Source organism: Cotesia typhae, unplaced genomic scaffold, assembly GCF_013202065.1.
Source record: "Cotesia typhae breed Kobodo isofemale line unplaced genomic scaffold, CoteBio_Ctyphae contig_44, whole genome shotgun sequence".
Lineage (NCBI taxonomy): Eukaryota > Metazoa > Arthropoda > Insecta > Hymenoptera > Braconidae > Cotesia > Cotesia typhae.
This window is the reverse complement of record NW_027423753.1, coordinates 5,850,949-5,878,710: the sequence shown is the minus strand read 5'-3', so window position 1 is coordinate 5,878,710 and position 27,762 is coordinate 5,850,949. Positions and strand designations below refer to the sequence as shown.

At 29.4% G+C, this 27,762-nt stretch overlaps 6 protein-coding genes across 7 annotated transcripts; 3 read left to right on the top strand and 3 right to left on the bottom strand.

Annotated features, from left to right (window-relative positions):
- Positions 1–1,258: 1,258 nt before the first annotated feature.
- On the bottom strand, positions 1,259–8,555 carry LOC141528682 (uncharacterized). 2 transcript variants are annotated; one of them, XM_074244847.1, is made up of 8 exons: positions 7,944–8,555; positions 7,531–7,868; positions 6,819–7,091; positions 6,460–6,740; positions 5,259–5,506; positions 4,846–5,200; positions 2,022–2,921; positions 1,259–1,917 (listed from the first exon to the last, which is right to left on the bottom strand). In XM_074244847.1, exons 1-7 carry the CDS (start codon positions 8,216–8,218, stop codon positions 2,052–2,054), a joined length of 2,640 nt encoding a protein of 879 aa, XP_074100948.1. In that variant the 5' UTR covers positions 8,219–8,555; the 3' UTR covers positions 1,259–1,917; positions 2,022–2,051. The 2 variants fall into 2 exon arrangements, with proteins under 2 accessions (XP_074100948.1, XP_074100949.1); XM_074244848.1 differs by having other exon boundaries at positions 1,259–1,913.
- Positions 8,556–8,674: 119 nt separating this feature from the next.
- Parvin (beta-parvin) lies at positions 8,675–11,136 on the bottom strand. The gene is made up of 3 exons (XM_074244849.1): positions 10,947–11,136; positions 10,531–10,794; positions 8,675–9,606 (listed from the first exon to the last, which is right to left on the bottom strand). Exons 1-3 carry the CDS (start codon positions 11,062–11,064, stop codon positions 8,891–8,893), a joined length of 1,098 nt encoding a protein of 365 aa, XP_074100950.1. The 5' UTR covers positions 11,065–11,136; the 3' UTR covers positions 8,675–8,890.
- Positions 11,137–11,771: 635 nt separating this feature from the next.
- On the top strand, positions 11,772–17,824 carry Mrps35 (mitochondrial ribosomal protein S35). The gene is made up of 3 exons (XM_074244850.1): positions 11,772–11,962; positions 16,719–17,335; positions 17,523–17,824. The coding sequence occupies exons 1-3, from the start codon at positions 11,851–11,853 to the stop codon at positions 17,796–17,798; spliced, it is 1,005 nt and encodes a 334-aa protein (XP_074100951.1). The 5' UTR covers positions 11,772–11,850; the 3' UTR covers positions 17,799–17,824.
- LOC141528815 (uncharacterized) lies at positions 12,453–16,337 on the top strand. Its single transcript, XM_074245050.1, has 7 exons — positions 12,453–13,712; positions 14,312–14,485; positions 14,555–14,723; positions 15,019–15,522; positions 15,594–15,681; positions 15,837–15,993; positions 16,308–16,337. The coding sequence occupies exons 1-7, from the start codon at positions 13,179–13,181 to the stop codon at positions 16,335–16,337; spliced, it is 1,656 nt and encodes a 551-aa protein (XP_074101151.1). The 5' UTR covers positions 12,453–13,178.
- On the bottom strand, positions 17,807–19,178 carry LOC141528685 (uncharacterized). The gene is made up of 3 exons (XM_074244851.1): positions 18,695–19,178; positions 18,445–18,625; positions 17,807–18,381 (listed from the first exon to the last, which is right to left on the bottom strand). Exons 1-3 carry the CDS (start codon positions 18,925–18,927, stop codon positions 18,334–18,336), a joined length of 462 nt encoding a protein of 153 aa, XP_074100952.1. The 5' UTR covers positions 18,928–19,178; the 3' UTR covers positions 17,807–18,333.
- Positions 19,179–22,261: 3,083 nt separating this feature from the next.
- Positions 22,262–25,951, top strand: LOC141528635 (solute carrier family 35 member D2-like protein). The gene is made up of 4 exons (XM_074244792.1): positions 22,262–23,576; positions 24,350–24,696; positions 25,373–25,596; positions 25,727–25,951. The coding sequence occupies exons 1-4, from the start codon at positions 22,622–22,624 to the stop codon at positions 25,875–25,877; spliced, it is 1,677 nt and encodes a 558-aa protein (XP_074100893.1). The 5' UTR covers positions 22,262–22,621; the 3' UTR covers positions 25,878–25,951.
- The last annotated feature ends 1,811 nt before the right edge of the window (positions 25,952–27,762 follow it).

The following is a 27,762-nucleotide window of genomic DNA, read 5'->3' as shown; positions in this document are numbered from 1 at the left end:
GTACTTCACTTGTGTCGACTTGAGATCACTCGGTAGCTAATCATATTATTTAGCGAATCTCATTGTCAATTATTTAATTCAATCATTTTAGATATTATATTAATTAATTACTTGTCACTTTATATATCTTATTTTGTATTGCTTTCTATTAAAATTTCTATGACTTTCATAAATTTTTGTACCTAAAAAGAAATTTAATTATTTATTGATATTTATTTTTAAAAACTCACAAACAATTAACTTGCATTTTTTTAGTTAATGAGTAAAATAATTTAAAAATTTTAATTAAATTAGTTTATCAACTACATTAGTACTAAATATTTTCCTGGAATTAATTTTACAATTTAACATGTTATTAATTAATGTCGGTCTTTAAAATATAAAATTGTATTGCAAACACTGTATCAAATGTATACTTGTAAAAAATTAACTTTAAGTATTGTTGATGGTCCTGAAGGAGCTTAGAACTAGAAATTAGAAAAAAAATTAACATGTAGAAATTTACAAAAATTAAAAATGATTTTTTGGGACAAATTTTTTGTTAAATAAAATTAAAAAATTGTTAACTGACTATTAATTTTAAGGTTATACTGAAATTAGCTAACGTCTGATGATTTCTAGGATTTTTTTAAAAAAATAAATTATTTAAAAAAAATTTCACTTGTAGATGCATCAAAAAGTTATTGTTGTAATTTTTTTTTAAATGTTTTCTTAGCAATAATTTATTTGTTATAAAAATCAAAAAGATGACAGATGTTTGCTAATTTCAGTTTCGTGTATTAGATTAGTACCAAAAATTTACATAGTTGCTTTAAAATTTTTAGATGAGAAATTTATTTGTTCAAAATCTCAAAAATAGATGAAAATAAAGTTAGCCGACATCTAAAAATTTTTAGAATTTTTTTTGTTGAAAAAATTATTACAAAAAAATAAAGAAAAAAATTGCACGAGTGAAAAACTTCAAAAACTGCAAATGCAATTTTTTAAAAATATTTTTTTGTTTTAATTAAATTATTAAAAAATTTAGAACGTCGGCTAACTTTAATGACATCGAAAATTGCCACTTGGTATTTAAGAAATAAATATAAAAGTAAAAAAAATAAAAAATTCTCAAATTTAAAAATATTTTAAGTAATTGACTTTTAGTTTGTAAAAAAAATATTGATTCTTAGATTATTTATACTAATCTATATTTATTTTACGAACATTAAATATGACTATATTTAAAATGGGTCAATTGATTTCATAAAAAGAAATTTGTTAAAAGTCAGGCCCCCGCAAATTATTTCGAAATTTTTTTCTTTACGAAAATGACGCCTGACTAAAGATTTAAATCCTCAACGCCGTCACTCCAATTTAATAATTCGCAAAATTTTATTAATTTTTATTATTTAGATAAAAAAAAAATAAAATATTACTGTCAACTAATTATAGATTCTAAAAAACATTTTGTCTTACTGAATTTAAAACACAAGGTAGCATTCGAATCCAATTTCAGTAGCTTCTTGTTTTTCAGTCTTCTTGGTTCCAACAATTTGCATGCAAATATTCTGTTAATTTATATTCAATGCAAGTAAATAAAAAAAAAAAAACTGTAGCTATTTTGGCATTAGAGACAGGACATTTTTAGATATGCAAAAGATCTAGCAAAATAATAGTAATTATAAAATTTTTTTTACCCAAGCACTGTATAATGAATTCCTCGTGATAAATGACGCGTTAAATGTCATGGATATTAATAATAACCATGTGTGAGGTGTCAAAATAGTTACCCGTTGTTGTTCCAAACCGAGTGTATCGTGTAAGAGGTAAACATTTAACTTTTAACAAAAATGAAAACTCGTTTTCAGCGTCACGCGATTCTGTCACTTGAGACGGGAGATTCCAACCCGCATTTCATTTCTTCTATCGATCTTTCTTAAAAAAAAAATTACTCATAATACAAGTGAATCAAGACACGAATAAATGATATTTACTTACAATATATATTATAATTATAACAAAAAAAAAAAAACATTTACACTTATATATTACAGACAGGTCCAAATAAATCAATGAAGATCATCATCATCATGAGGGAAGACAATCTGCTGGACCCTCGGCACGTAGAGAACCCTCTTGGTCCAAGGATCAGTATGAAAGATCCTGAATTTGCAGGGCTCGCATCTTGCAGCGTGGATCAGAAAATTCGCGGATTGCTCCCACCACCTTCTGACATCTTGGCGTCTGGTCTCTCGTACTTGGAAGCTGATAAAACGCTCGTCGCGTGCTACCCGCTCGCTGTATCGCGGACAGGACAATCTAACACTGGAGACAGAGAAACTTTCGCATGATTCATTGTCGATAGATTGCCTGGAATGCCTAGAAGTTCTGCGACTTCCAACTTTCAGCATCGAGGAATGAGTTGGCGCAGTAATGCGATCTAATCTCACTATTTTCTTCTTCCCTTTCCCCTTTCCCTTCTTGGGCTTTTTAATCGCGGTTGGCATGGTGGGTGTTGGAGACGTCGGTGAAGTTTCTTCCCTAGACTGCTGCTCTGGCACTGGGGATTTGGAAGCCTGAGGATTCCCGAAAAGACCTTTTGACTCGGCAACTTTGATCATAAACAACGAGTTGAATTGCATCATTTCTTTCCGCCGAACTACTGCCAGATAACATCCGTCTTCAGCAAGCGGGTTGTCGATTACTTCCTTTTGTTCATTATTGTGATGTCCGTACAACTCGAAAATATTTCCTATCTCGAATAAATCACTGTCAGGCACTTGAACTTGCGGCACTGGAGAGCTTGAGATTTCTTCTTCGTCATCTTCGTCGCCAGAGCTCTTAGTACGGGACTCTTGAAGCATCGCTCGTTTTCCAGATCTCGAGGATCTTCCACCACTCTTAGGGCTAGAGTCTTTAGTGGGAGTTCTCTTACGAGGCTAAAAAAATTTAAACGTTGACAAATTAAAATAAATACGCTTCAAGAACTTATTTTGTAATAAAATCGATTTTGCACGACTCATAATGCGATCTGTCTCTATTATGAGCTTTACGATCGAAAAAATTTTTTTCGCTTCTTCTCTGCAACTATTATTATTTTTATATTTTTACTAGTTCATGGAACCAAAATAATTAAATTAACTTGAACGAAGAGCAATTTCTTACAAGAAAAAAAAATTTACCTGAATCAAGTAAATAATTATACAGAATTTAATCTTCTTGATTTGAGCAAAAAAATTCTTAAATTAAGAAATTTTTCTTTGTTTAAGTAAATTCTATTTAATTCAAGAATTTTTCTCTTGATTGAAGTTAATTTTTTTTCAATGTAGATAAAAAATTTTTTCGCTTAATTTAAGATGATCAAACTCTTTAAAATTATATTTTTGATTCAAGAATTTTTTTCTTGTATCCAGTTTTTTTTAATCAATGTACAGATAATTCAATGAAGATTAATTCTGCAACTTTCAAAAATTAATTTAGTGTAATAGAAATGATAAAATCATTAAAATAAATTAACAAATTTGCTTCCGTCAAGCAATAAAAAAATTTTCGTAACTTGGAAACACGTTAATTTGACCGAAAATTCATTGTTTTCGTCATTTTTTTTTTTTTTTTTTTTTTTTTAATAGTCTCACTTCATTTCTATGGTACTTGGTATTTTAAATAGTCATTTAATTTATGGCGTTTAATCTATATCATTGAGAGAATAAGAAAAATCAGTGTCCAGGATAGTCATATCATAAAATCGGTTTTTTTAAGTAAAATTTAGTGTCATTGCAAAGGTCTTGATTTGAATTTGTGCCTTTTCAAGGTATTATATTATTCTCACCGATCGTCAATTTATTATGATAAGTATTTAGACTGCATTCGAAAATACTCTATCTCTAGATACATAATTGAGAAATGACCTTGTATCTTGTGAACTATTGACATTTTTTGAGATATAAGCTTATCCCGATGTTACACTCATCAAGACCTTTCATTTAAGTACCCACATCAATTTTTTATACATTTTATATATATGTATGTATGAAAAATATATCAAAATGCATGTAGGTACTTAAATGAAAGCTCTTTATGGGTGTAATATCGGGATGAGCTTATATCTTACAAAAACGTCAATATTTAAAAAAGAACAGTCCAATTTAACAAAAGTCATTGTTTCATAAAGCAAAATTTTATTTATTTATAGTTCACAAGTCACAGCAGTCACATAGTGACTGCAAGGTTGCTAATTATAATTAATGAAAAACTAAGCTCTTTTTCTGTTTATTATTTTACATGAAATACACGGAAAAAAGAAAAATAGAAAAATTACAGTATATAATGTAAAGTGGCGCTTTGTGATGAAAACTGGAAAAGTTTCATTATCAGATTGTAAGTATGACAGATTTTATAAGAATTACATTGTAAAATATAATATTTACATTGAAAGCTTTGAAAATTAACATTAAAAGTTTGAATTACAAAAATGTTATTTCGAACTGTAATTTTTCTAGTTTTGAATAAGACGGGACATTTATTACTATTTATAATGTAATTTTTCAAGTTCTCTTTTTTCCGTGTAGCCCTGATTAAAAAAAAGTATTGAGACAAAGAAGAAAGTATTGAAAAGCATTGGTTTTCTAGTCAATCCAATACTTTTCAATACTTTTTTTTATTCAAGGAGAAATTACTTCAATAATTGACAATGATAAATTATCTTTCTTACTTTACTCTATAAATTGGTAACATATTTTTTATTAAAAATTTATTGAACGTTAAAAGTCGGGCACTTTTTAATTTTTTACGTTATTTATTTTCAGAGAAGAATAAAGCATAGTCAAAAGTGAAAACAAAGCTTTGAAAGATGAAAACTCATACCAAGTGTTCACGAGTGTGCTTGTCAACGGCCATTTTGTTTGCATATTGAACAACCTGCTGAAGCATCTCGACGGTCTCTGAAGGCAAAGTACTGTGTGCTTCATATATGAGTAGTTGAACGTTGGGCCTGGTGAGTATGTACTTCAAGCAAGTCATTTGCTCAGCTAATAGTTTACGCGGTCGTTCTAATTGCGCTTGGTCGTCAACGTTAGTCAGCGACTCGAGCAGATCTGTGTCACCTCCTCGTGCAACTATTAGGTCGACGATGTTTGTTAAGCCCGTGTAAGAGCATGGAGGAGTTGCTAATACTACTGTTGCACGCTCCAGTTCTGCGAACCCCGGGGCTGTTTTGTAACTGCCAAAGAAATATTATGATTACACTCTCGTTATTTTAGATGGAAAAATTAACATACCTTTCAGAAAATATTCTACATTGCTTTTCATTGATTCCGAGGTTTTTTAAATAAGCTTCGTATTCAGCACGTCTTGATTCTGCGCCAAATGCTAGAAGTCTTCCAGCGTCCTCGATGTCAATTAATAGACCAGCCAAATACCCAGTATGCCGGGGGGCTATTAGATGTGTCAGGATTATTGGACCGCAGAGGTGAGACACACGAATTGTCTTTGCCAATGATGCTGCTCCGAAACACAATGAACGTTCCTGTATTGATTATATGAGTCAATTCTTATACTTTTATCATTTTATTTATAGGATCCTAAAAATAGCCGATGTTTCAGACTTTTTTTAGTTTCAATCAATCAATTATATCCTGATAGAAGATTTAATACATTTCTTCATGAGGAATTTTTTAATTGCTTCCATTAATTTAATATTAATTAGATGCACTTGTAAAAATGCACTGTTTAAAATTAATTAAATTAAATTTATATTTAATTAAACTTTAAGGGTGTAGTCTAGTTGATAACTTTCGAAAATTCGATTTTTGTTTTTTTTTTTTTTTTTTTTTACATTTTTCGAATGTATATATATCTAAAAATTTCTTGGGATATATTAAATATTTCAAGTGAAGACTCGCAGATTAAAAAAAAGACTTTATTCATTGTCCTTAACAACTTTTATGAAAATATCTTTCATAGCAAGTTTACGAAAAATTTCCAAAAATCGCTTATTTTTTTATTTAACCAACGAATTAGATTACACCCTTAAATTAAATCCAATAAATATAATAAATATCCACTTAGTTAAGCTAAACTTTCTATAAATCCTATTGTAAAAAGACTGATTCAAATTGTAACATAAAATCGCCATATATGATCTGTGTCTAGATATGATTAATAAATAAATTTTTTAAATTACTACACAGAAAAATAATTATCTTAATTAAAGAAGAAAAATTCTTGAACAAGTAAAATTTACTCAAATCAAGAAAAGAATTTCTTAGTTCAAGAATTTTTTTATTTAAACCACGACCATAAAGTTCTTTAAAATAATTTTTTGGTTCAAGAATTTTGATCTTAAAATTGAATCAAGTTAATTTTTTTTTCGCGCATGGATCTGTTAATTTCGTAATTATAATATTTTATTAACTTGATTCATTTTTTTAAGAAACATAAGTGAAAATTGTAGAAAGTATTAATAATATCAATACTTACAAGAAAAATAAAACGATATTCCCGAACTAACATAGATCTAGCCAATTGTTCACGAATTTTTTCATGAAGAATCACAACTTTGGGACAAATAGGATCGAATGCATAATTATTCTCTTTAAGCCTTCGCCAGTTGGCCGATAATTTAAACCCCATTTTGGTCATTTCAGCAATGAACTCTGCTTTAGTTGGAAGTTTAATTGTATTAACCCATCCTGAAGCCGATGCTTCGTCATCCGTCCAGCAAATTCCTTCATTTCTCAAGTGCGCAGGTAATAATTTATCTAAAACCTTTCACTTGATATCAAATTACCTCTACTTAAATGTTTATCAATTATTAATTTAAATTCTTCCAGACAAACCTAAAGTAAGAGCCGAGCCGCCGATTCTCAATCTAGAAACACCAGCCGCAATCTTGATCTTATTTTTCAGCAAAGCTTCTTCAATATCCATCAACCCCGCAGCTTTGAATAGTTCCTGTCTCATTTCCGTGAGAGCAATCTGCGGCGGAGACATAAATTTACGACCTTGCATATCGAACAAAAGCAACCAGACAATCCGTTCTCGTTTTTTGAGCTCTCTGTTATTGATCCAGAAGCCCACATCCTCGAGTACTTGGTTAAGAATCTGTTTATCTGAATATTATATTTATTTTTACCAGGTAAATTAATATCTTCATTAGGGTGTGCCAAAATGAAGTTTCCGTGAAGAAACTTTTAAAATTGAAGTTTTGAGTTACGCTTTTAGCAGAGGCTGTGTTTGGGCATTTTCTGAGATATCTTGGGGAGAGAAGATTTATTTGATTTTCATAGAATTTTTTAGCAGAAGCTTAGTTTGGGCATTTCCGCTGAAAATTCAAAATTTGTCCGGATGTGCCCAATTAAATCTGCTGTTAAAAATTATATAAAAATCAAATAAATCTTCTCCCCCCAAAATATCTCAGGAAATTCCTAAAAACAACCCCTGTTAAAAGCGAAATTCAAAATTACAATTTTAAAAGGTTCTTTACGGAATTTACATTTTAGCATACTCTAATCTTCATATTAAAATAATCTTAATAAAATATATATTTACAGCGTAAAACGTCGTAAACTAGACCAAACACTCGTCGCATTTCTGCTTCATCATTATAAGATGTCTGCTGTGGCATCGATTCCTCTTGCAGAGCTCTTGCTGCTAGCAAAATATCATTCAGTCTCCATCCAGGTTCCATGTAAGCTTCCGTCATTGAACCTTCTGGGCTTTCTAAGCGTCGCAACATTTCCTGACGTTTGGCTAAATTTTCATTCAAAATATCTGGAGAATTTCTAATCAAGTCTTCTGGGTTCTCAGCAATCGGTTCCCATTCCCAAAAGACTTCATCTTGCAGCACTGGGCTTCTCACTTTTACATCTATATCTTCATCCGAAATTCTAATCAGTAAAGTAACTAATCAATCAATCAATCAATTAAGTAATTAAACTTCAAACTAATAAAAAAGTAATTACTCTTTGTCGAAAGCAGAATCAACTTCACGCTGAAGATCAACAAGTCTATAATAAACTTGGTAACGCCACTCTTCATTACTCGGCAGCACCAATTCATCAAGCTCACTTACACGATCTTCTTCTTCACTGTGTTCAATAGATTCCTTCCAATTAGACAGCATAACTTTGAATACTTTTGAGTATACTCCAAACAAACTGATACGTCTTCCTTTTTTCGATTCATCTTTTTCTTTTTCTTCTTCTTCTTCTTTTTCTTCTGACTTATCGACACCCATTTATCACCTATTAATTTTTAATCATTGGTAATTTAAATAATAATTATGATAAATAAATAATAATAAAATTACTCATAGGATATTGATATTAAAATAATTAAATAATAAAATTACTTATTGCGATAGTTCTTGATGCCTTGAGCGTCAAAAAGAAACTGCAAGACCTCTTTAGTACTTTATACCATTACGCTCGATACCCAGCGTATAACGTCGCGTGTCAGTAAAATATCTTTATGTACCCGCTCGAAACCTCGTCTCGCATTTTCATTGCGAATAAAGATTTGGCGATATGAGATTCGTGCTTTTATTACTATTCTTCGATTATTTTTTTTTTAATGTTCTATTTATTTTACAGTTTATTTTTCTGGCAAGTCATAACTCTAAGTACAAAGTTAAACCTTAAATTATAAAATATAAAATTTTAATAAACTAAAATAAAGGATTTGATTTACATAATTTTAGTTCTTTTTTATATAAATAAGTATGTTACATTTATTAACAATATTAATATACAAAAATAAGTTTAAATATTTCACGCATATATAATTAAATATTTATAAATGGCAGTCTAGTTATTTATAATAAATTAAGAGCACTTGTGCGACTGTTAGTAATATAAAAATTTCTTCTTTAATTTTTGTAACAATTATTACAATAAAATATATAATTGAATCAATTAATATTCTTGTACTTTGTGAATAAATTATAAAGAACCCTGAGAGTTGATTTCAAATCATGATTAACAATATCTTCAGGCCTTGCTTTAGGCTTCGGGAGCCCGACGTCTTTCATCAGGTCAAAAGCAAAGGAAACGTTGTGAACCTTCTGATCGTGAGTCTTTGGCGACAGATGAAAGCTACCGAGAGGCACAAAGAAGCCCTCCAGAAGACCCAGCAGTAGCGTAAGATAAACTCCGTCGTGGAACTGTGTATCCAGGTCAGTAATTTCAAGATTAAGTTTGCTCAGGTGCTTATTTACGAAAGACACCAGTGACTTCTTGACAACTGGTAACTTGTCATGAGGATGATCAAAAAGCGTGTCGAATGCGTCACGCTCGCAGCGCATTCCTAGATCGTCGTACGTTGATGTTATCTCCTCTCTGACAGTACGGTGAATCAATTGCCCGTCCTTTTTTTTGACAACCACCAGCTGTACTGCGACACGCTCTGGTAATCTAACTGGCGCGCGATATTGTCGCGCTAATCCCACCAGCAGATGTAATATTGCGACAATATTTTTTGAATGTACTGATTCCACGCTCCACTGATACGGCGGATATCGACCGAGAATACGATTCGCTGCTGACAGAACAACTTCTAACTTTTGTTTTTGTCCTTCCTCAGATTGTGTCACTTCTGGTACGTCGAGCTTTTCGCCAGTTAATTTCTCTAAAATATTTAATTTAATAATTAAATACTTGTAATGTATACTTTTTCAAAATAAAAATGATATTGAAATCAGCAGACATTTAAAAAAAAAATTTTTTTTTTTTAATAATTAAATTACACAAAAAAAAATTTCTTGACTGAAGAACAAAATTCTTGGCTCAAGAAAATTTTCGGGTGCCTGAAGGAAGACCGAAGTTGTATTGGCCGAAGTAAAAATTTTTCTTGAAATTCTATTCTTGGTGGAAGTAATTTTTTCTTAATTCAAATTAGGTATCATAAATACTTGATACAATTAATTTTTATATTTGATAAAGATTTTTAGATACTTTAGGGAAGCAGCGTCACCTACTTCAGCTGAGAAAAAAAAATTTGCTCACCTTGAGAAAATTTTTCTCTTGAACATTTGATACTCATTTTATATTATTTTAGCGTGTAATTATACATATTGAATGAAAAAAAAATGATTCAATATTATTTAATTTTCTCATTTGACATGTTAATCAATAAAAATATTAATGAAAATTTACTTCTATCCAGAAATTTAATATTTTGGAGCAAGAGGCTGAATTTTCTCAAAATAACAAAATTTTCTTGACTTAAGTAAATTTTCTGGAATCAAGATACGTATTTCTTAAAGCAAGAGAATTAATTTTGTTGGAATAGGTGGAATTTCTAGTGTCAAAAAAAAATTTTTTTTTCGCTCAAGAAAATAATTAAGAAGAAAAAAATTTTCTTGGCTCAACTGAACCTTTTTTTTGTGTAGAACTAAAAAAAAGTACTTTTAAAAATTGCATTCATAATTTTTCAAATCTTCTAGATGTAGAATTTCTTTTTTGGTAATAATTTTTTTAATAAGATTAATCCTAAAAATTATTGAATGTCTGTTGATTTAATTATTTTAAACAAAAAAAAATTTTAAGTTACCAATTAATTTTTGAATAACTTGTCCGTCGTATAAATCTTCCACAATGTCCTTAACAATAATCCTCTGCTGCGCAAGTTCATCATTAATCCACTCAATAAGTATATAAATAAGTTCCTGGAGCTTAGGGTCTTCTAGCGAGCCAGGTTGAATAATTGACCGCTCCTCGTTTTCGTCAAGAGTGTAATCCTCCGGTGGCATATCCGGATTAGCAGCGTATCCTGGAGAATCGATAGCATACTTTCCTTCTTCTTGAACTTCTTGGACTGTAAAAACATTGATAAATTAATTAATTGTCTATATTAGACTAGAAATGTACTAAATAAAAATCATGGGACCTATCCTTATATGGACATTGTTTATGATGTTATCGATGACATCAAGTATCAGCAAGTTTTCAAAATAAATCTAAACATACCTTCTTTTATACGCTTTTTACGGCCCAGCGTTCCGATTTTGTCCCAAAAACTTTCCTCTTTGTCTTCTTTTTTTGCAGATAAAGGTGGACGAGGTGATTTTGATCTTGGAGACGCCATAGCTGCACAGAGATTACACAAGATATAAATATATTAACGGTAGGCAGTAGTCACCGTCACAGAACAGATGTGTTGGTGGCAGAGAAGCAGAGAAAGAGGGGACGAGATCAAGACGTCATCATTTCAGAATAACTCTTGCGTCAGTATACCATTTTGCTATAGTTTATGCATCCTTCTTTTTGTTAATTTATTTATTTTTAAATAATTACCTAGATAAAGAAGTCGAGAAAAAAAACTAAACAAAAGTTTCCAAAAAAAAAAAAATTAAAATTAACAAAAATATATTGCAATATTTACCTTCGTCATTATTTTCATCTTCGTAATATTCTGTAACATCAATTACTTCAACTTCATTTGAAATTTCTAAATTTTTAGGAGTTACTCCTATAATTCTAGGACACTTGTCTTTATTTTCTTCTTCTATGTTTTCGATTTGAAATTGCTGACAATATTCTTCCGTAATTTCATTACTTTCCATTGTAAAATTTTTAGGCTTTACTAATTGATGGATTTAGATGATTAAGAAACTATGGGTTGAACTAATAAAATTATACTGGCATATTCTTATGCTAATCATTACGAGGAAATATAACATCCGGAGATAAGAAAGCGATACTGAATATTTAATATGCGCGCGATTTCAGTGATTCAAATTTAGCGGGGAAAAATCATGGAAGTTTTGGCGCATGCGCACTGCAAGCTGTAATTTCACTCGGGAGAGTCATGTGTGCTTAGACGTGTGAATAAAAATTTTTACAGCATTTTTTACCATCAAATAAATAAATAATGGCAGTGTTTTGTATCGCGGAGAGATGTTCAATATCGGCGTTTATTAAAATATCTGGCGTAAGGTATAACTCATCTTCAGCGGCTTCGAAAACTGCGTCTACAAATCAAGGTAACCTAACAATGATTTGTATTTATATTTACATTTATATTTACAATTTTAAATTAATAAATTAATTAATTTATGACACTGAAGTTGACAGATATAAAAAATATTGTGAGAATTTGATGATAATTAAATTATTACAAAAAAAATTTAATTTAAAAATTTCATGACACTAAAGTTAGCAGACATCTGAAAAGTTTTGATTTTTTTTATTAATTAAGGTAAAGGGCCCTATTATGAGACAGTGTCCATATTTATGATACAGGACTGAATTATGTGATAAATAAAAAAAAAAGATCGAGTTAACTTGAATATAAAAATTATAATAAATCGGTATTTAACTAAGTTTCTAAGATGATCCTTTAATTTTATGATTAATTTAATAGATATAATTAAAAAAATATTTGAAATTGCTTGGCTTAAAATTTGCGCTCTTACAGACTTTTAAAAGGAGTGAAACAGCGACGAGTATCCAATTTTGTAGCCTGGTAAAAACATTGTTTTTGTGACTTTTATTCACGTGTTACATATTAATTGAAAGCTAAAGAGTTGTAAATTGAGTGAGTATAAGTATTTTTAAGTTATTTTTAACAAAAGTATTTAATTTTTGGGTGTCTCATAATACGTACAGTTATTTGCTTGCATGTACGGTTTTATGAGACACTTTATTAGGTGTCTCGCGCAACATGGACATATGATTTTGTTTATAGTCCCAGTTAGTGAGACAGTGAGTTTTAACAGTCATAAATATAAGTAGTAATTAATAATTTATAAAAAAAACGGTGTGTATGTATAACTGAGAACCTAATTATTGTATAAAAACTCAATTTAATATTTCTTAGTAAGTATGTCACATTTATTAGTGAAAAATTATGAATCTAACCTAAAACTCTGACAGCATGCTGATGTACAAAATTCATTTTTAATTATTTCAAGTACTTAAATTTTATAATTAACTTGTATAATATTCGAAACATTACTATAAATATTGATTTTTCTTATATTTCAGATTATATAACAACAAATACTTATAAAAATTTTTTTTAAAATATGGCTAAAAAATCAACACAATCGAAGTTGAAAAAGAAAACAAATCCTGCAAAAAAATATGTAGTAACGTCTGAGAATGTAATTAAAAATTCAAAAAAAAAGAAAATGTCAACGATTGAATTACAGTACAGAAAATGTTGAAAAAGCTTTAAAAGCTATAAAAGATACCGGAATGTCTTTAAGAAAGGCTGCTGTTGCCTTTGGTGTACCGGTTGTAACTTTGGGGAGAAAGAAAAATTTAGATCCAGGAGAAACCAAAAGTAAAACTGGCCCAGGCATAGTTTTGAGTGATGATGAAGAAAAACAGATTGTTACATGGATATTACATCGAGTAGAGATTGGAGTGCCTGTTACCAAAAGTGAGTTATTGGACAATATCCAAAAGTATGTCAAAAAAATTAAGAAAAAAACACCATTCAAAGACGATCGTCCTAGTCGACACTGGTACGAAAACTTTAGAAGAAGGCACCCCGAATTGTCAATTCGAAAACCCCAAAAATTGAGTATGACTCGAGCAGCAGTAACGCAAGAAGATCTTCAAGATTGGTTTGCAAACAACAAAATATATTTAGAGAAAAAAGATTTATTGAGTATTCTTCCGAGTCGAATATTTAATTGTGAGGAAAGTAGCATTAGTTGTGTCCTGATGCTGAGAGTGTGTTGGCAGCAAAGGGGACTCGTGCGGTTTACAAAGTTGTTGACGGTGGTAAGGAAGCTTTAACAGTATTATTTATGTACAGAGCTGATGGTATTCATGGTCCTCCGATGCTCTTGTACTCTTATAAGAGAACTGTACTAAAAAAAATAATTGAGAATACTCCAAATGGTTGGGGGATTGGAATTTCGGACAACGGCTGGATGACAACCGAAACCTTTTATGAATATATAACAAACGTATTCTATCCTTGGCTAGTCAAAGAAAATACGGAGTTTCCAGTAATAGTTTACATGGATAACCATTCAACCCATCTTAACTTGCCATTAGTAAATTTTTGTCGAGAAAAAAGATCGAATTGATTATGTTGCCGCCAAATTCCACCCATATTATGCAACCACTGGATATATCGTTTTTTTGCTCGACGGGCAGAAAGCGTCAACTTTCGGCCCGCTGCGCTAAATGAAGTTGCCACTTTCTGCCTTCGTCGAGCAAAAAAATAGCATACACTCCTCGGGAAGTAAATAAGAAAGCCTCAGATCACATGTTTGTTGACCTCGGCTTCGACTCGGCCAACAATTACATGTGATCTGAGACATTTCTTACTTTACTTCCCTCGGTGTTTAATATACTATTTCCATCCATTTAAGGAATCGTGGAGAAAATGTGTACCTAAGTGGAAAAATGAGCAGAGTGAGACATCAGTAACCAAAGAAAATTTTCCTCTTGTTCTTCAGTATACTCTGGATAATATGCCTAATGCTGAGAACGTGGTTCAGAGTGGTTTTCGAGGATCAGGGCTCTATCCATTTGACTCTAAAGCGGTAGATTACAATGTTTTAAATAAGGGGAAGAAATCAAAACAAAAATTTGAAAATAATGACATTTTTAAGGCCAATGAAGTTACAGAAGAACAAAGATTTTTACATGAGTTTGAAAAAAATTTACAAGAGGAACTACTTTTGGATTTTTATGCGGCAGCGAGTAGTGGATCATGGACGGGTGATGTGGAGAAGAAAGCTTTGTTTGATTATTGGTTACAAATTTACAAAAATTCAACGGGTATTTAAAACAAATAATTACATTAACTTATTTTACAATTATCAACTTTAAGTATAATCGAACTATTTTTTACTTCATTTACAATTAATTTATTTTTACTATTGATTTTTTGAAATTTTATACGTACAACTTTTTTTAGAATTTTATATATTCGAAATCAATTTTTCAGCTAACATAAATTTAATCTATTTTAAGTTTGTACTAATATTAACACCTTTTTTTTTTGTAGAATATCTGTTTGAATAATTTGACATAAATTCTCTTTAGTATATACATATAATCATTTCAATAATAGGTGAAACTCCAAGAAAGAAACCAATTATCTTGAGCAATGAGGTTTTACATGATCCCAAAATCCTTGATATTCTTAAATATAGGTCGCGTTCTAGTCAAGAAAACAATGTTGAAGATGTTGATCCAGGAATCAATCCCTTAATAAATAATAGAGCAACTTATAATGAAGAATATGAAACAAATTTCAAAGCAGAGAGTTGCAATACAAGATGGCAATCTGTCATTATTTTCGATAATCAGACGAGTATGAATAGCGACGAAAATGGTGTTGGGGCAATCAATGATACTTATGACATTGTATGCGATCTGCCAGTTCAGATAATTGATCAAGAATCATTAGTTAGCACTAATCCCATGCCAGACACACTTAGCAAACATTCTCCGATCGCTGCAAATTCAGGAGTTGCTTCTGATAACAATTTACTATTACAAAATCAAAGTGATCCTATTGACGTACAATCACTCCTTATAGACAAATGTTCATATAACCAGGATTATCAGCAAGGTACATACATTTCAAAATAATACATTTCACGTATTATTTTGATTTTATTAATAAAAATCATAAACTTTCAGGACTTGAAAATAATCAAGAAAACATTTGTAAATCAATCGATCGACAAAGTTCAAGCGTGAAAAAAATTCTCCAAAAGCAGACAAAAAGGTAATGTGAAATTTTTTTTTAGATTATAATTATGTATCAAAAAGGTATTTAATAAAATTTTCGCGATTTTTAGTTTTAGATAATTCGCCTAAAAGCCATTCAAAGAAATATTTACATTACCTGTCGAATATTTACCGAAAAAAAAAAAGGTGTAGAGTTGAAAAGTCGGGTAAATCAAAATTACCTTCTGTTGGAACATCTGACGAATGGTATCAGTCTGAATTGGAAAAAGAAAAAATTAAGAAACAGCAGCAAGATAAAAAACTAAAACGGAAAGAATTACAAGACGAAAAAAAAAAGCTCCAGGAAAAAGTAAAGGAAATTCAGAAAAAATTAAAAGAAGAGAAATAAATTATTTATTATGTGACTATTGAATTGTTATTTTGTAACAATTTATCTAATTTCTTTGATAATTGTGAAAAATGATCTCATATTAATAAAAAAAAAAATCATATAGATATCGCTTTACTTATTTTTCAGCTGTCTCATAAATAGGGACCTCTTTCATGAGACATTGGGGTCATATGTCTTAAAACTGTCTCATAAAAGGGATCATAAAGGTTGTTAGAAAAAATGGTTTATTTTTATTTATTTGTTAGATAAAATTGAGTTTAAATACATAATAGCTGTCTAATAATGACAGAGAAATGATATAATACCATCCAAATGGTATTTTTCTCTTAAATACTTTTCTAAGCAGTGAGAATGTCCCACCTACCTTAGAATCTGTCTCATAATAGGGCCCTTTACCTTAAATTACATCTGAAAAGATATTTCTAAAAAATGACACTTGTAGTTTTTCAAGTTTTTTACAGGTGAATTTTTTTTTTAAATTATTTAATTGAAATTTTTTCAATAAAAAATTTATAAAAATTTTGAAATGTCGGCTAACTTCATTTTCATAAAATTTGAAAATTCACATGTGAAAATTAATAAAAATTGCAAGTGAAAATTTTTAGAAGCATTTTTTTGTTGTAATTGATTTGTTATAAAAATTGACAGCTGATGGCTAACTTCAGTATTATATTAATTTTTAGGCGAATTTCGAGTATTGCAATTGATACCAAAAAAAGAAGAAGTTAAAAGATATGAGAGAAACACAGCAGCTATACCACCGCGGTCAGAACAAATGGCTGTTGATCAAGACTGGCCGTCAGTATGGCCAGGTCCCAGGACATTTCACCCAGCAGTGGTGCCGTTGCCTATTCGTCAGGGGTATCCTAATAAAAATGAAGCGCCACCAAACAAATGGGGAAATGCGGAGCTGATGAAGATACCCAATTTTTTGCATTTGACTCCACCGGCTATCCAGAGACATTGTGAAGCTCTGAAGCAGTTTTGCACCAAGTGGCCAAAGGAATTGGACACCAACGAAAAGTGTGACCAACACTATCCGATTGAATACATTTCTTCAGACTACTGTTACTCGTCGCCGACTATCAAAGATCCGTTGGCAAGGATAGTTACTTTGAGAGTCAAATTATCGTCGCTTAAATTAGACTCTCATGCGAGAGATAAATTTTTAAGATTAGTTGGACCTAGGTATGACGAAAAGACAGATTATGTGACAATTGTGACAGATAGGTGTCCTACCAGGAAGCAGAATCGAGATTATGCCGATTATATTTTGACTGCGCTCTACCAGGAATCTTGGGTAAGACAGCTTAACTTTTTAACTTATAAATAAAAATTTAAACAATATTATTTTAATTTAATTGAATTTAGTTTACTCTAAAAATTTTTGATTTGTATAATGAAATTATAGATCTGATTTTTATAGACAAAAATTTAACTTAAGAAAATTAAAAAATTCTTAAGATACTACCAATTTTTCATTATAGGTAATGGAATCATGGGAAGCTGAAAAGGCATTAGCAGACATGGAATACTATGATTGGGATAAAAACAAAAGCCGTAAAACTTTAGTATCCATTCATGTATGGCCGAATAATCCACCAGAAGACCTCGATTATCAAAAAATTCCGAACGCTACTGAGTACAAAATGGCAGTAACTGATTTAATAAACACCGGAGAAGATCATTTTACTGTTAATAAATACCGTGAATCAGTTAAAAATTTATTACACTTAAAAAAGAGTCAGGATAGTTCTAATTAATTCAATAAATTTATATTAAAATTTTATGTCATTCTTTTTCTTCTTCTTATTACTATTATTATTGTGTTTAATATATCGCGTTCCAGATGTCATAAGGGCGTATACCGGCAAAAGGTCCCGGTGAAAAGCCATAAGGGCGTATAAAGAATTTTTTTTCAGGAATCAACGTAGTTTCGTTCAAAATGTGCAGAAATGCAAAAAAAAATTTTTTTCTTTAAACTAAAAATTTTGTTTGGACTTTGAAAAAATAATAAAATTTTTATTATACACTCTTATGGCATCTGTAACGCGATATGACTCTATAAGATCGGTGTTTTTACATAATTATTATCAGCCGAGGTACCCGATCCAATCCCCGAAGAATGACTAATTTTTCATTATTATTTCTTCACCATAATATTTTATCGGTATGAGGTCTCATACCATCGGAGAAAATCTTAGGTAAAAATACAACAATTAAAATTTTTATTTTGACAATTTTTGTTAGAGAATTTGTAAATTATTATTATTATCATTATCATAGCTTATAGTAGAATCAAGTTTTGCCCCGTTCCTTTTTATCTGGTACATTATCGAATATTTCCTGAAAAAATATATCAGTTTATTATCTAAACTATCGTGACATATTAATTATATTATTACATACATATTCATCAAAAGCCTGCATAATTAGTTCTATTGGATCAGGAATTTGGTTACGAGGAACAGATCTGTTGGTGACGATTGTAGGTATCATTGATCGTGACCTGTCAAAGAGTGACATAAATGACTGAAGCAAGAAGGCGAGAAACGCTAATGATGCAAGTACATTTATTGGATCAAATGTTCTATAAAAAATGAATCAACAATAACAAGATGTTTAATTAATTAATATTTTTATTTTATAGGTAACTTACGAGTAAAATGCAGGAGTACCGTAGCCGTAATAACTTCTAGCTAAATTTGTATCTGAGTCATACCGCAATGCCAGACGTGGAGAATTGTAAGAATGAAATCTTTCAACAAAACTGCAAAGCGATGAACCACAAGGCATGCTGGGTGACAAGTATTCAGAAGAATTGTCTTGGTACTTTTTTGCGAAGCACTCCGAAATCAATAGCACACCGATAATTAATTTAATGTGCATCATAAGTTCGTCATGATCTGGTCTTTTGCACTTGAAATTTGTTCGTGAACTGAAGAAACCGTGACCTATTTTACTTTTATAAAGCTTCAGACTAAGAAATGCTCCAGTGAATTCTATTACTCTTTATTTGACTTGATTACGTATGATTCTTTGAACAATTCGTGAGCTTCCGCCATGACGGATGCAATTTTATTAAAAATAGTTACTCGTAGAAAATAATAAATTTTATTTTGATAATTAAATTTGAAGAAGAAAGCATAAAAAATTATTTAATAATACATTTCTATTTTAATTAAAAAAATTTTTTTTTTTTTTTTTTTTTTTTTTTTTCATATCTCATTAAAATTTCATTCAAAGTCTCTAGTAACACCTCAATGGTGTATTTGCTGGCATTAATTACCGCAACTGAGACTATTTTTATAGTGGTATTAATTTCAACTGCAATTGACGTCGTTGCGTGCGAATACAAAATACAAAGGGCCCACAGTTAAAAAGTCCGTCAATGAAAAAAATTAAAAAACGCAAGTTACTCGAGTCATTGTCTGAAATTTACAATAGCTCGTAGAGAATAGAATTCCTCATTACTCATTACTGTATAAATTGATCGAATTATCCAAGAACTTTCAGTAAAATTCGACCTTAAGGAGGAACACCACTGTAACGATCGAAAAAAAGAGGTGATTTTCGGGAATTTTTTTGACAGGAAAAATAAAGGAATTTGGGGATCGGATTTTTTTTATTTTATTTAGGGTAAATTAAAGATAACTACCTTTAATTTTTATTCAAAAATATTTAATTATTATAAAGTTATTAACAATTTTGTAGAGCACTAGAAAAAATTTCCCCCTCCATGGTAGGTTCGATAACTCAAAAACGGATCATCTGAAAATAAAAACCTAAATTGCTTTTTAATCGGTAAGGATGTAGTTATCGTCGCACGTACGGAATTTAAAAAATTTTTATTTTAAAGATTTTTTTAGCCGGGTTAAAGCAAAAAAAAGCAGTAAGAATATTGAGAAAATTTTCAAAATGAAAATTTTCAAAATTCCGCTCTACGAGATTTTTAATAATTTTATATTAATTAAATATTTTTTAATAAAAATTTAGGGTAATAATCTTTAATGTATTCTTGATAAAATAAAAAAAATCCGATCCCCAAATTCCTGTATTTTCCCTGTCAAAAAAATTCAAAAAAATCATCTCTTTTTTTCGATCGTCAGTGGTGTTCCCCCTTAAGATGGTGTGCGCCTTTAACACCAATAAGAGTGATATATTACTTTATTATTTTCAAATAAAAGTAATTATTATTTAATTTAATTGTTTTTATTAGTAAATGAAAATGAATAATTTTTATTTAATTTTCTATAGTGATCATTTTCCTGGTCATCGCAGCATCAGGAATTATTTGCAGTATACAATCTCACTGCAATTACTCTAATTAAGGGATACGCTACGGTCATCCATGCTTACAAATATCGTCAACAATAAGCGCCTAGTATCAGTAATTAATGAAGTTATTATTTTTGTTGATTAATTGATCATTTTATACATATTTTGATGATCAGAAATTCAAAAGCACTGTATAAAAATTTGTTTATTCACTATTAATAATTTTAATGAAGTTTGAATTCATTACAACTAATTACTAACAATTTAAAACCGGAGAAAAAAAATTTCAAGTTGAAAAAAAAATAATTTTGAATTTTAAAACAGTAGTCAAAAATAAAACATTATTTACATTAATTATTTATAAAAAATTTTTCAACAAATTAAATTAAAGTTTGTAAGATTTAATATTTTGTAATAACATTTAATGATAATAATTTAAGCAGCTTATGCTTTTACATTGATAAATAACTCAAAATAATTCATTCACGCGCAATACATTGTGTCGTGACTAAAAAAATTAAAAAATACCAATTGTATGGAGTTGTTAAATTCGCAATTATATAAATTTATCAAAAATGTTAGCCGGAGTGTCAAAACATGATGAATTAGGACAGCCAGTTTCTTCAGGTGAAATAATACTCAGTCGAGAAAATTAGGTAATTTATCGTCAATATAATTCATTTAATTAAATTTATATATTATTATTATTATGTTTCAATGATTTTAACAGAATGGAGTTTAAGTTATCATCAACAGACATTCCAGTGCGCAGCGATTCAAATTAATTAATTCAAAGCTAAGTAAATCCGGGTAGCATTACGGTAAATTCTAGTCGTTGGGCTGGAAGAAAGCTAGTCAAACAGTAGTTCTTTATCTGGACTGACAAAGTGTAATCAGCGAGCCACCGGCTCTTCTTGGAGGTCTTGGAATTTTTTACAAAGAAATTATTTCGCTAAAATAAGTTGCTTCTAATTATACTATTCATAGTACTTAGCAAGGTTTTTTATAATTACAACTCTAATCGAGTATATTATTCCATAGATCTAGATTAATGAATTACTAAGTTATTTTTTATTTAATTAACAATGATACTGAAGTTAGCTATCAACTGTTAATTTCAAAAATTTTTATAACAAATCAATTATAATAAAAAAATGCTTCTAAAAATTTTTACTTGTAATTTTTATTAATTTTTACATGTGAAATTTTTCAATCAATTTTTTTTTGTAATAATTTAATTGTCATAAAATTAAAAAAAAATGTTTAATGTCTGTCAACTTCAGTGTCATAATTATCAAGTTTTTAAATGACATTTGATAAATTTTTAATTTTATTTAACAGTTGAATTAACTCTAAAAAATTGTTTTTAAAAAATTGCATTTTTAATTTTTTCAAATTTCTAAATGTCAATTTTTTTTTGTTATAATTTATTTATTAACAAAAATTATTAAATATCTATACTAAATTAAATAACATTAAAGTTAGCTGTCACTTAACAATTTTTTAATTTTTTATAACAAATAAATTTGCTCCAAAAAAATTGTTTTTAAAAAATTGCATTTGTAGTTTTTAAAAATTTCAAGATGTCAATTTTTTTTCTAATTTTTTTCTTTGCTATAATTTATTTGTTACAAAAATTCTTAAAATTATCAACTGTCTGCTCAGTTAATGACATTAAAGTTAGCTGTCACTTGACAATTTTTTAATTTTCTTTAACAAAATTTAATTTTCTTTATTTTTTAAAATTTCTAGATGTCAATTTTTTTTTCCATAATTTATTTTTTATAAAATTTTTAAAATTATCAAATATGTGCTACATTAATTTTCATCTAAATTAATTTTAAAAATTTTAAAATAAATATATTAATAATAGTTAATAATATTATTAATATTTATTTAAAGAATAAAATTAAACAAGCTCTACATTATCGACAGATAAAATTCGCGCGTGTTAGGTCAGTCTGGCCTTAGCAGCCGAAGCTGTCTTATCAAAACAAAATAAATTACATTTGTTGCAACAATATAAATCATTAAAAATAATTAAAAAATAACAGTAATAATAAAACTGATCAACGTGTCCTGGAATTAATGAACCAGAAAAAATATTGACAACTGTTTCCGGTAACGATATGTAGCAGAGGAACAAAAAATGATAAGGTTATCACGTACGTTGCCATAAAATTTTTTTATTAAATGTAACTATTTTAAGTATAGATGTATGGATACAAAAAGTCTGATCCACGTCAGTGTCAAGAAGGCTTCGGAGACATTTGGCAGTTTTAATAATAACGGTGGTTAATTCTCTAAGATGCAAGTGAGTGAACATGCCATGTGGTACCGAGTTTCATCGGCGCTCTTCTATGGAATCGCTTCTTTTTTGATAACTGTGATCAACAAGACGGTGCTGACAACTTACAACTTCCCATCATTCCCAGTTCTAGGCCTCGGACAGATGGTATCCACAATAATTATTCTGTACATCGCTAAAAAACTCCACTATGTTGACTTTCCTAACCTAGAAGCGTCAACAATACCTAAAATATTTCCACTGCCGATAATTTACATCGGAAATATGATATTCGGTCTCGGAGGAACCAAGCAGTTGAGCCTGCCGATGTTCACTGCGCTTAGGAGGTTTAGTATCTTGATGACGATGGTCGCCGAGTTCTACATGCTGAGTATAAAGCCTCCAATGCCTGTCCAGCTGAGTGTCCACACTATGATAATCGGAGCGATAATCGCAGCTTGCGATGACCTTGCATTCAATCTAGAAGGATATATATTTATTTTTGTGAATAATATCTTCACGGCGGCTAACGGAGTTTACACCAAGAAGAAACTCAACTCCAAAGAGCTGGGGAAGTACGGACTGATGTATTATAATTCGTTGATAATGATCGTGCCATTGACGTTGGTTGCTTGGTGGACAGGCGACATCAACAAGGCCATACAGTTTAATCACTGGACTAATTTATTATTTATTTTCCAGTTCAGTTTGTCCTGTATCATGGGATTTATTTTGTCCTACAGTGTTCTGCTGTGTACATTTTATAACTCGGCTTTAACCACCACTATTATTGGTTGTTTAAAAAATATTACTGTTACTTACTTAGGGATGGTTGTCGGCGGTGATTATATTTTTTCATGGTGGAATTTTATTGGTTTGAATCTCAGTGTCGTCGGAAGTTTAATGTATACTTGGATAACTTTTAAGCCTAAAGATATTGTAGAGCCAAAATACTCGCCGATAGTTACTACGCCGAGTAAAATTCAAGTTATATGATTTATTTTTATTTTTAAGTAAATACTGTGTCATTTATGTTAATTAGTAATTACTGATTAATTATGCATCAGCGTTTCGATGTATTTTTTATCATTAATTTTATTTTAGTTTACTTATTTGTAATGAAAAAACTTTAAATTAAAACTTCTACCGGGTAGTTTATGTAAAAATTCTTTGTGAAAAAGCTCTTTACTCAAACTCGGTTGTTGGAATTTTAATTTAAAGTTTTAAAAAGTCTACGCTTGAATTAAAAATTTTTTGAGTATTTATTTAATCGCATCACTATAGATATTGTATAAAAAATTCGCTTGAAAGAAGAAAATTTATTTAAATTAAAGAAAAAAATGGATTCGAATAAAATATTTATTTGAAATTATTACCAGTGTAAATTATAATTATGTATAAAAGAAAGCGGAAAACATAATTAGTGAGCAAAGCATCTCGCAGGATTCGAGAAGTGCCATTAATTTAAGAATTTATGTACATTAATATTAATGATAATTAAGTTTCGTAACTACCTGATGGCGAAATATAAATTAGTATTTAGCGAAACCAAAGCTCTATTGTATAGTATTTTATACGATATAATAAAGAAGAAAAAAATAAGAAAGAAACAAAGCCTTTAATAATATTTAAATGGCGTTAATCACGTGTATGAATTTGGATATAAATAAAAAATATTTAATAAACTGTAATAAGGTTATTGGTTTTATTTATAAAATCCTTTAATTTATATTGTATTATTGATTTCAGGTACATTGTTGAGAAGATACAGCACAGCCGGGGGTAATGAGTTTCCAGAGTTTTATACCAAGAACTATGTAGAGTTGACGAGTCTCCAGCGCGCAGTTCTCGCTGGAGGTTCAGCTATTGTCTCGCTAATAGATCCATCACGCGGCGATATGATTGCATGTCTCGGCGAAACAACTGGTGTACAGGCGTTGAAATATTGCCAGCAACGTATGCTATTATCGCCGGAAGGTGCTAAAATACTGGCAGATAAGCCGCGTATCAATACAGCCACTGTCGATTTCTCCAAACTGAAAGAGCTGCCTGATGGTACGCTCGGCAAAACTTATTATGATTTTTTAGTCATTAATGTAAGCTTTAATTAAATTGTTATTATTATTAAAATTAATATTGAATATTTTTTATTAAAAAAAAAGATTTAAAAAAATTATTTCAGTGCAAAATGATAACTGAAAAATAAGATTTTTTTTAAAAATATGGGCATTTTTCTGAAAAGAAATTTTTCTCAGTGTACACGGAAAAAGCAAGATAACACTGGATATCATCCCAGATTATACTCAGTTATATCTGTGGTGAAAAAACTTTCAGATAGTAGCCAGTATAATCCAGATTATACTGGGTGATATCTAAAATTTTTTTTCACTCAGTATAATCTGGGATGATATCCTGTATCATCTTGTTCTTTCTGTGTATATTTATAAAATATTTAAATCAAACCTTTTAAAATTTTATAAAAGAATTTTTAATAATTAAGGTAAAAGACCCAGTTATCGACACTGGCCTAGTTACTGACACTTGCAATTTTATTTTAATTAAAAAAAAAAAAACAAATAAATTAATAAATATAATTTTTGAATTATAAATTTTGAGAAGATTTAATTTTTTTTTAATTCGAATAAAATTGCAAGTTTTAAAAAACTAGGCCAGTGTCAATAACTAGGTTTCTTAACTTATCGGTTTTTTTTTCTTATCAGAAAACTTAATAAAATTTCTTATAATTAATAATAAAATAAAAATATTTTCTAGCAAGTATCACCGGATTCCAGAGATAACGTTAAGTTTGTAGACGATCCAGAACTGGCATACGTAATGCAGCGTTACCGTGAAGTTCATGATATATTTCATGCCGTCCTGTTAATGCCAACAACTATGCTCGGTGAAGTGAGTGTCAAGTGGGTTGAAGCACTTCAAACCAAGTTACCCATGTGTATCGGTGGTGCATTGTTCGGCGCAGCTCGTCTACGTCCTCGGTATATAACTTTATATTCATATCAACATCAATTACCTCTTAACTACAGCTTATTACTATTAACTACAGCAAGGACGTCAATATACACAATTATTATTATGCTTTATATTATTTTTTTTTTATTTTTATAGCCAAAGAAAACTGTACGTAAAGCATCATTTACCTTGGGCTATAAATACCGGAAAAAAAGCCGGATTCCTCTTGAATACATACTTCGAAAACCGGTGGGAGCAATCGCTCGATGATTTCTACAAGGAAATGAATATTCAGCGACTTGTTTGAGATTATAATTGATAAGTACTCATGGTATTTGTAGATAAGATTTTGAATAATAAATAAAATAATTTTAAGAGTTACACAGTATAACAATTTTCATTTATTGATTGTAACACTGGAAATATTAAGAATATAATTTTTTAATGGAATACGATAATCCATATTACAAAATTTTTGTGTTACGGTAAATATATATATAATTTTATATATATATATATATATATATATATATATTTTTTTTTTTTTGTTTGTTTAGAACTACGGATCTTGTTTAATAAAATCTATCGACTACTTGGAGACATTAAACCATTTGGGCGTCTGATTATTATTGTTAAAACATTTTAACATTAATTAAGAGTCAATACTGTTCGCTTGATTATATATATACAGACTACAAATTAATCATCATCATCATTTATTATTATTATGACTAATAATAATACTATGATAATAGTAATAATAATAATAATTATTATATAATTAATAATCAATTAATTATTATGTTTTTTCAACAAAGCAAATACTGCATTATAATTATAACAAATAACTAGTTTCACTTTAGCCCAATAATTAATAATTATAATTTGCAATATCATATATCACGAATGATGCAACTCCCAAAAATTGATTGTCGTATAAATTGTCATTCCTCGTAGTATTTTGTCAATAATAGATAATACCGCGTTTTATTTAACATAAATGTTAATACTAATTCAGCATTCTCCGTTCAATTATTTTTTTTTTCAATAATAATAATAATCATTATTATTATTTATTATTTTTCTTTTGTAAACATTTTTAAATAGTTTATACGTTTTATATAAATAATTTCATATATATCTATATATCTGTAAGAAGAGATATCAAGCAATTTTTGTCATACGACATATCACAATCCGATGATTGCATTTGTGGTACTTCTTTATGTTTTAATTGTCATTATGTAAAATTATATATTATTCATTATTGTTTAATGATATTCAATCCAATTGAATTAAATTCAATTCAATAGTTTGTCCTTTGCAGTACAGACAATAGTAACAATTATTCTCCAAATGTAACATAAATTGTAAGATACAAATAAATAGTGATATTGAATTGAGGAAGAGCTAAGTGCTCGAGCAACAATGCGCTCAAGTTAACTACTGTAATGATAATAATAACATGAATAGAAGCCGTATTAATAAGTAATGACAGACCTGAGCGGCGAAGAGGAAAGGTACAGGTGTATTATATTAATTAATTTACAAGAAGTCCACTCAACTATACATATACATCTTAAATTTCTTATGTAATCCTTCGTTATAATTATGAGTTAGTCATTAATCATTAGTAATTAATATATAAATATTAATAATAATGATATAATATTTATCATGAGCATGATATAAATTTAACGACGCGTCTTTGGCTTACAGTGAAGACTAGGATATGTGGGACGCAACGTGAACATTAACTCATGAAGCGTATTACTCTTAAATTTATCGTCGTTGATAATTGCATTGTGTGTTATTATTATTATTTAATAATAATAAACATGATTAATTATTAATTAGTATTAACTTGTTTATCAATAAACTCCACGTCTTAGTCTCGTATCAATATATATTTAATAACCTAATTTATATTGACTTGCTCTAACGGCTAATACACAAGAGCGATTTAAAAAAAAAAGAAAAAAGAAGAAATAAAAAAACTCTCGATAATGAGATTTAATCTGCCTACTCTTATTGGGTATTACTATTTGTTTTAATCTTGTTGTGTTATCGACGAGCTTGGAGAGAAATTAGCACTTGACATGGATTATAAAAAATCTTACCTTGTAGATGCTTATAAATAAATTACGATTATGCTTACAGGAAGAAGATAAACCTAGTTGAGCATAAATTAG

Coding starts and splice junctions, on each gene's coding strand:
- LOC141528685 (XM_074244851.1), bottom strand. CDS start 18,927: ATGATGCACATTAAATTAATTATCGGTGTGCTATTGATTTCGGAGTGC. Junction 18,626..18,694: donor GGTACTCCTGCATTTTACTC/GTAAGTTACCTA, acceptor CATTTTTTATAG/AACATTTGATCCAATAAATG. Junction 18,382..18,444: donor TGCAGGCTTTTGATGAATAT/GTATGTAATAAT, acceptor ATATTTTTTCAG/GAAATATTCGATAATGTACC.
- LOC141528635 (XM_074244792.1), top strand. CDS start 22,622: ATGCAAGTGAGTGAACATGCCATGTGGTACCGAGTTTCATCGGCGCTC. Junction 24,697..25,372: donor ATGATTTTTTAGTCATTAAT/GTAAGCTTTAAT, acceptor AATATTTTCTAG/CAAGTATCACCGGATTCCAG. Junction 25,597..25,726: donor GCAGCTCGTCTACGTCCTCG/GTATATAACTTT, acceptor TTATTTTTATAG/CCAAAGAAAACTGTACGTAA.
- LOC141528815 (XM_074245050.1), top strand. CDS start 13,179: ATGTCTTTAAGAAAGGCTGCTGTTGCCTTTGGTGTACCGGTTGTAACT. Junction 13,713..14,311: donor TTACAAAGTTGTTGACGGTG/GTAAGGAAGCTT, acceptor CATCCATTTAAG/GAATCGTGGAGAAAATGTGT. Junction 14,724..15,018: donor AATTTACAAAAATTCAACGG/GTATTTAAAACA, acceptor TTTCAATAATAG/GTGAAACTCCAAGAAAGAAA.
- Parvin (XM_074244849.1), bottom strand. CDS start 11,064: ATGGCGTCTCCAAGATCAAAATCACCTCGTCCACCTTTATCTGCAAAA. Junction 10,795..10,946: donor TAAAAAGCGTATAAAAGAAG/GTATGTTTAGAT, acceptor ATGTTTTTACAG/TCCAAGAAGTTCAAGAAGAA. Junction 9,607..10,530: donor AGTTATTCAAAAATTAATTG/GTAACTTAAAAT, acceptor TAAATATTTTAG/AGAAATTAACTGGCGAAAAG.
- Mrps35 (XM_074244850.1), top strand. CDS start 11,851: ATGGCAGTGTTTTGTATCGCGGAGAGATGTTCAATATCGGCGTTTATT. Junction 11,963..16,718: donor AACTGCGTCTACAAATCAAG/GTAACCTAACAA, acceptor ATTAATTTTTAG/GCGAATTTCGAGTATTGCAA. Junction 17,336..17,522: donor CGCTCTACCAGGAATCTTGG/GTAAGACAGCTT, acceptor TTTTCATTATAG/GTAATGGAATCATGGGAAGC.
- LOC141528682 (XM_074244847.1), bottom strand. CDS start 8,218: ATGGGTGTCGATAAGTCAGAAGAAAAAGAAGAAGAAGAAGAAAAAGAA. Junction 7,869..7,943: donor GATTCTGCTTTCGACAAAGA/GTAATTACTTTT, acceptor TTTACTGATTAG/AATTTCGGATGAAGATATAG. Junction 7,092..7,530: donor AGTTTACGACGTTTTACGCT/GTAAATATATAT, acceptor TATAATATTCAG/ATAAACAGATTCTTAACCAA.